This window comes from Branchiostoma lanceolatum, chromosome 7, assembly GCF_035083965.1.
Source record: "Branchiostoma lanceolatum isolate klBraLanc5 chromosome 7, klBraLanc5.hap2, whole genome shotgun sequence".
Taxonomy (NCBI): Eukaryota; Metazoa; Chordata; class Leptocardii; order Amphioxiformes; family Branchiostomatidae; genus Branchiostoma; species Branchiostoma lanceolatum.
The window spans coordinates 22,750,363-22,758,593 of NC_089728.1; the positions used below are offsets into that span (position 1 = coordinate 22,750,363).

The 8,231-nt window shown below is 42.4% G+C and overlaps 1 protein-coding gene across 1 annotated transcript in view; it reads right to left on the reverse strand.

The window, feature by feature from the left end:
• Window positions 1-8,231, reverse strand: part of LOC136438193 (protein APCDD1-like) — a 38,127-nt gene extending 29,896 nt beyond the window's left edge. Inside the window, exon 1 of the mRNA XM_066432940.1 lies at window positions 6,246-8,231. Within this exon, the coding sequence (XP_066289037.1) occupies window positions 6,246-6,457 (212 nt within the window). The 5' untranslated portion in view covers window positions 6,458-8,231. The remainder of the gene's footprint in view (window positions 1-6,245) is intronic.

Here is an 8,231-nt window from a genome sequence, read left to right on the forward strand (position 1 = left end):
CATCTGTAATATGACATCTGTAACATTTAGCATAAGGAAAATATAAAGTTTCTGCATAAATTATGCAAATGAGATCCTTATTAGCATAACGTACATAAAGATGATAATTATAAGTACATAATGACACACATGAAACACCTATCCTTTACCAGTGAGGTGTTATAGTTGTTGCCATTATTATGTTAATTACAACGGAATTCATAAAAACTGGTCAAACTTGCCTACCGGGCAGGGTGATCACATCACGCTGTTCAGACCGGGTTCCGAGCCCGCCTGCCACAAACAAGTTCACCAAATTAGACTTTCATTCAAAATGAAAATTTCGTACACTTTCACACATTTATCAAAACGTCTGTAGAGACTCTCATCCCGATATAACAGAGCGGCATGAGTCGGCACTATTAAAGTGAGAGTAGAAAGAGTCCGAAGACTCCACATTCAGGAGAGGTAGAAAGAGTCCGAAGACTCCACATTTCAGAGAGTAGTAATGGTCCTTGGCAATGGCCCTGAGACCAAACCGAGCAGGCCCGAAAGCCCCCCGCAAATATAGAACAGCAAACAGAGACCGGGGGTTAGCGCGGAGCGCAAGCCCCCGTCCCGAGACTCAAGCGAAATGTACGGCACGAGGTTCCGCAGATGTACCAAAAGCCAGACTTCGAACTGAAGCAAATACAAAACAGAGCAGGCCCGAAAGCCCCCCTAGAATCAGCACAAAATCCATCTGGCATTGATCTGAAGATCAACCCGGACACCAAGACTTCAAGAGCCAGTGATCAACATCCCAACAACGTAAGGCCTACGTTTCAACGAGAGTTGCGTGCAAAATTTACGCCTCGGAAAACCCTCATCAGCGTAAAATTGCAACAGCAACCCCCTCACGCACTGCCAAACATTATCCTTCCGGGTCAAGCCTTGATCTTAGCCAAAAGGCCGAGAAGCGATCTATCAACTGATTCAGATACAGGGCCAAACCACAAACAGAAGTTACCAGCATAGTCGGTGGTATTTAAAGAGCGAAGACTGGCTGATCTGGACAGGACAGAAAACGTCAAACACAAATGAATGAATATTGAATGGAGTGAAAGACAATGATCACTAGTGATATCACTTTAAATATTTCAGCAAATCAAATATCATTGGCTGAAAATACAAAATGGCGATCCGTGTCGTCACAATCAAGATGGCGGCCCCCACACATCCCGACGGATCCTACACAGGTTTCGCTACGCAAACCTGTAATTGGCTGAAAATACAAAATGGCGATCCGTGTCATCACACTTCAAGATGGCGGCCACCACACAACCCGACGGATCCTACACAAGTTTCGCTACGCAAAACTGTAACAATTATTATGTTTCGCCAACGAAACATATTGTTATGTTTCGCCAAGGAAACATATTGTTATGTTTCGCCAAGGAAACATATTGTTATGTTTCGCCAAGGAAACATATTGTTTTTGTCACGTTTCTTCTCCTTCTCCTCCTTCTCCTCCTTCTCCTCCTTCTCCTCCTTCTCCTGTCAAATCTTCAAATCGCTTCTTCTCGGTCGTCCGTCGACCAAATTAGCTGAAATTTGGTATGGAGGTAGAGTACGTGTATACCCCTAGACCCTTTTTAAATTTTTTTCATATAAGTTTTTAAAATGATTTTATCAAGGTTTTTTGGTCATTTTCCGACAAAAGTCGCACATTATGGCCTCCAGTGCCGTGGTGTTGAAACCTAAGGACCTGAAATTTGGTTTAGTTGTGCATTGGATATTTACCCAAAGGACCCCATAATTTTTTTTGGTAGACACTACTTCAAAATGATTTATTTTGCAATTTTTTGATGAAATTTTTGGTTATTTTCTCACAACTAGGTCATCTTGTAACATAAGCCCTCCTACACTTCCCCTGTCTGGGAGTTAAAACCAAGCAGATGTCAGGGGGTACCTCTACTAATGGTATTACAGAAAGTTATTATGTTTAGCCATACCTAATATGGCTAAACATATTGTTTTTACTCATGTCTCTTCTCCTTCTCCTGTCAAATCTTCAAATCGATTCATCTCTGTCATTTTTTGACCAAATGACCTGAAATTTGGTGCAAAGGTAGTTTAAGCAAATACCCATACACGATTTTTAAATTTTTCCGATATTGACCTTGAAAATGATTTTATTGAGGTTTTTCTGACCAAAAATGTACATTTTGGCCTCCAGTGCTCTGGAAATACATCCAAATGACCTGAAATTTGCTATGGGGGTACATTGAACAAATATTCAGAGAACCCCATTCGCACTTTTGGCAAACATTACTTCAAAATACGATTTTGCAGGGTATTTTGAGGAGAACATTGGGTATTTTCCTCATATGACCTATAGGTCATTGACCCCTATTGCACCTGGACTGGCTGTGAGCCTTGCGACCACCCGATTGGCCAATTGAGTTAATTAAGTTGTCTTGCATTTCTGGAGCAGGTGTGCTACATTTGTAGTATTCATACCAAATGTGGTATGGGAATGCGCAGGACATGTGCTTACTATCTCTCCTTTGTTCACTATTTTTGAACAAAGATACACATCTCCAGTCAATTCCACGTCACCGAGAGGGTGTTTGTTGCCTTTTGTTGTAACATTTTCGAAACCTTTGCAACAACCTAACTGATATGAGTGAATGTTTAGAACAATTTCGAACCTTGTGACCTGTTTAAGTTGTACATGATAGGTGTACATGACCAAGCATAGATGATGCAAATGTGGAAGTCATTTTCAGAATGTTTCATTGTGATATGACGAGATCTATGATATCGACACTCTTTGCATGTTTTGTAGATTTTAGCAAGGCCTTTGATTCAGTATGGAGAAATGGCCTCATATTTAAATTGAACAAGCTTGGTATAGGTGGTAAGTTTCTTCAAACTATCAAAAACATGTATTCTAAAACTACAAATTGTGTCAAACATAGTCATGGTCTCACTGAATCATATGTTACGCATAGCGGTGTCAAACAAAGTTGTAATTTAAGCCCAACGTTATTCAACTTATTTATTAGTGATATTACAACCATCTTTGACAATGAATGTAAACCACCAATTATGCATGATAAGTACATTCCCTGTTTATTATACGCAGATGACTTAGTTATTTTTTCCGAGTCTAAGCAAGGGTTACAAACTTCTTTGAATAAGCTAGAAAACTATTGTAATACATGGAGACTGAATGTAAACCTTAGGAAAACAAAAGTTATTGTTTTCTCTAAAGGTGGCCGTCTTCCAAAAGATTGTTTGTTTACATACCAGAAAAACCCTGTTGAATAAGTTACATCCTATTGTTACTTAGGTATCATTGTCAACTCTGCTGGCACATTCAAAGCGAATCACAAACATCTCTACAACAAAGGTCTAAAAGCTTGGTTTGGCATCAACCAATCTCTAGACAATGCCGACGCCCCAATTTCTGTGAGAAACAAACTTTTTGATGCGTGCGTTAAACCCATTATTCTCTACGGCTCTGAAATATGGGGTTCATTCAAAAGTTCAAATTCCTGTCCAATTGAATCAGTTCATTTAAAATTCTGCAAACAATCATTACGTGTACCTAGGTCTGCTTGCAGCCTAGCTGCAAGGGCGGAACTAGGAAGATACCCTATACAAGTGGATGCTTCGCTAAATGCCGTCAAATATTTCCTTAGACTTCGCCAGAATGTGCCAGCCGACAGTTTTCAAGCAGATGATTTCTGTTGCCAGTTAGATCTAGACAAATCTGGTGTTCAATGTTGGGCGACAGGAATACGTAAGTCTTTAGAGGAGAGCGGGTTTGCTTTCTTATGGCATCTTCCAATTTCACATAATACAAATACGTTACAACTTGTTAGTTCCATTGGCCAACGGATAAAAGACATTTACTTCCAAACGTTTCTAAAAGAAATACATAACGACAACAAAGGTGGGGCTGCCAAAAATAAGTTAAGAACATATAGATTATTTAAAACTATATATAATGAAGAAAAATACCTAAGTAATGCAAATATGAGGGACAGGAATGCAGTCACAAGACTAAGAATCAGCTGCCACAAACTACATATTGAAACGGGAAGACATACCCGCACTCCTCTAGAACAACGATTATGTAAACATTGCACTTTGAATAGAATAGAAGACGAATGTCATTTTGTAGTAGAATGTAGATTATATACCAAACAAAGAAATGAACTGTATAAGCTTGTAGAAAACCTATTTCCCTACTTCACACATTTAAGTACTGTACAAAAAATCATATTCCTAATGCGACTAGACAAACCTTCCATCGAAAAACACGTCTGTTCTTTTATATCTACTATAACAGAAAAGCGAGGAGAAGTAGAATTTATCTAATGATAGTCATATTCTTTTGTATCCGTTAACTGTACTTTGTTTTGCTGCGACCTGTACTTAGCCAAGTGTGGCAAAATGTGCAATAAAGGTCTTCATTCATTCATTCATATAACAGAAAAAAGGATGGTTCACTATTTGGCCAGATTGGTGTCAATTAACTCTGATCGGAAAACTATCCGATTTTGTGAAGTAGCGCTACATGAATTATTTTGCAGAGGACCCGCAGCACATGGAGATGTGCTTTTTTTCTGAATCATTTGGAATAATAATAATAATATCAGGTGTATTTGCAGCCAGTGCCACAGGCAGGTACCCAATGTGTAGGGTAATGAGGCTGTTTAACGTGTTCGAGGCACCTCCTCGAGCACGGGACCCCCGTTTTACGTCCCTCCCGGAAGACGATTTCGTGGAAAGCTTCGTGAGGCTACAGCAATCCGGACGTCCTTGGTTGGTCTCCCATCCAAGCACTGTCCGGACCGCGCGTTGCTTAACTTCCGAGATCGAGGGATCGGGTGTATCCAACGCGCCACGCGGCCAATCTCGGGTATCGGCTGCGTACTTAGTTAGACACGTTCGTGCTGCAGTGGCTGGCTGGACGAATTTGGTCCGGTGTTTATTTAACTTTGGTGACCGATTAAAAACGCTTGAGACCGTAAACCCGTGCGGTCAAATGCTGTGACTTCTATTGCGTGGCGAAGTGGTCACCAGGAGGGCCGTGACAACGGAAATGCTACAGTTTTGCGTTCTAACATCTGCTTGGAGATTAGTGTTCGCCCAGCCTGAGCCATGCTGAGCGAAGATGATCTGAGATGAACATTTGTAGGCTTAGTTTACCAAGATTTCAACACTTCTACTATCAGATTTCCATAGCATCTGGCAGGGTCCAAATCCCAGATGGCAGCGCCGTTCTGATTCTAAAATGCACATCTCCACAGTATAAATTGGACCTTTCTGGTGCATTTTTTTTACAAGCTATGCCCTGTGCCGGGGTGTCATCGGTATGCAGGAGGGTTCTGTCACGGACTCGTGACGACTGCACCGCCTGCGCCCCGTCTGTAGGTTTCGGTGATAAATCAAGCCGCTCCGCGCGGTTTGGCCGGTTATTGGTTTTGCTGGCCCCAGGATGGTGGCGGGGTCGACTGGTGTAACCCAAGATCTTAAAACCAATATTTGTCCTCGGCCAGTATTGCTATCACCAGGGCTTTAGCGATAAATAAGAGCCCCGAGCTGTCAGATATTCAAGCGGCATAAGAAGACGTGTCCCTGCTGAATTGTCAGACATACAAAATAAAGCAGCACCCATGCGGAATCGTGCAATCTTGTGCCAATGGTAGGTCATATCCACCGTTTAACGTATCAAAAGCAACATCATTCCTGTCTCTAAGTGACTAGTTCCAGGGTAAGTGACTTCTGGAAGTCCAGTTGTCACAATAGATAGTTCCTGATCAGCAAGCTGACAAAGACTGGTCGGAATAATCTGAGTTACCGAATCACCTGTTTTACTACCGCGTTAAGACTAGTGTATGTCTTCGCCCTGCATTCTCAACTGACGCTGGTCAGTCAGTAGCAGAGTTGACCGTTGATCACTGAAGGAAGTCAGGAGGGGACAATCGGGACAATCACAGAGGGGTGGAGGGTCAAGAAACAGAGGCAGCACCTTCTGGCTGTGTCGTTAAACATATGGGTAGTTTGTTGTGGATCGGTCAGATCTTTAAAAATACCTGAAAACAGAACTACCCGACAAACGTGTGGGACACATTTGTCGGGGTAAGACATGATGTTATATAACTTTGACGTCTTAAGACATGATGATACATTACTTTGACGTCTTAAGACATGATGTTACAGAACTTTGACGTATTGGGAGTGCTCCGTCTCAGCAGAGGTTTTCTTACCTGGAGGAGACCCACTGTCCGGTGATATTAGGGGGCATAGGAGCTACCACCAAGGCCCCGTGCACGAGAGTCTTCAACATCCTCCCGCACGTCCCTCCGGGCCCCGCCGCGCCCACAGCAGCCGTCAGCACCACCAGGACTGCCACGGACAACCCTGGGGCAAATGCACACATGGTAGCCTCTCTGTGTTTACCAAACAACTTTCTACACATGACATTAGCTCTCCTGTCTTGGTAAACAAAAGATCATATAGCTGAGCTAAAACAAGATCAATGAAACACCAGACGCAGTACGTAGCTATTAATGGTTTCGTAAGACAGAGGGAAGACGACCGCGGAAGACAGCATGCATGCAACACAAAGTCACAACACTGAATGTTACCCTCACTTACCTTCGAACTTTGCCATACTGTTCGTCTGATACTCTCTACTTGATGAGATTCTCCCTCCAATGGGTGTAGGTGTATCAATGGCAGTGTTCGCTACAGTTTACCGTAGTTGGGTCTCAAAGACTCAAAGTACTTAGATCCAAGCCGAGGCTTCTCAAGAAGCCTTTGGGTAATTCCATACTGTTGACAGTGGTGTCTGCAGCAAGGGCATGAGGACACAACTTACATGTAGCTGATAGTACAGATCAATCATGCAATACTTCTCCATGTACATATGGCAGTCTACTGCGTGGAGCCGTGAGGTTGTACTGGTACCTAGCCGGTGGTCACTTGAAATGTGATTGGTGGCTCCCCGACAGGATGGTAGGCCCCGGGGGCTTCTCGTGTTGCAATCGATCCTAGCCCGTATACACGTCTTGCGTTTGTACCAGATTGGCCTTTGAGGATGTGTGTAAGCAAAAGTCTGGCGGCGTGTTTCAGGTCGAGGGTTCTCTATGAGGGGACAGTTATTTACCTCTTGGCTACCGGGGCGTAGGAAGACTCTTAAGCAGACTCTTCAACGTAGAAAGAACGGAAATCTGGCGAGCCAGCTCGGGAATAAAAGACACCAACCTTTTCCTGTCTACTGATCATTGGGAAAGCGCGACTAACCTCAAATTCATGCCTGTGATGCCTTGGTACACAACAGTCTTATCCTTCATGTCAAAATAGCATTGAAGATGAATATCATTTCTTAATGACATGCCCCGCATATACTGTAGATAGACGAAAATTAATGAATATGATCTCATGTAAATTCAGTAAACCCTTGCCAAAGACAAACATAGACATGTTCAATCTGCTTATGTCATGTCCCGACACCATATCTACGTACTTAGGCCAATACATATGTAGCGCTTCACAAAAGAGAGAATGTATTTTAACAGACCGAAACGTTTAACATCTTTCATATCATTATGCCATTTACGTTCATATAATCTTGTGATTATAGTTTTCAGAATAGAATAGAATAGAATAGACTAGTTTAGTACCCATTGTATTGATTGCATCGTCATTCTTGCCATACATTGTGCCATGTACAATTGTCGAGCAAAATAAAGTTCAAGTTTTTTTAAATAAGAAACCGTTAGAGTAGGTAAATTTGTCCGTAAGGTGACCCGAATGGTTCAAAGTTTTCTCCCCCTTATTGTGAGCATGCTGCCTTTGTTGTCTGAACTTCCTACGGTGATTCGAGGTTTGTAACTCTTACTAGTTTTAGAAAGGTTTGATATGACCCAGCGAACCCCTCCCCCCCCGCACAGACACAACGTCTTCGCATGTCAAAGCTTTATTGCCATGCCTTCATCAGTAGTAGTAATAAATGATCTGAACCGTGTAAATGATGGGTAGCCTTAATAGAGCGTAATGCATTATTTCCTCCACCAAGTAGGTTCCCATTATCTCCATGAAAAATGGAGATATAGTTGTGTGTGTGTGTGTGTGTCTGTCTGTCTGTGCGTGTGTGTTTGTGTTTCCGCACTACTGTAGTCAGCATAACCCCAGAACCTCTGGATGGATTACGATGATATTTAGTATGTGGGTGCGTGTTGTGAAGCTGA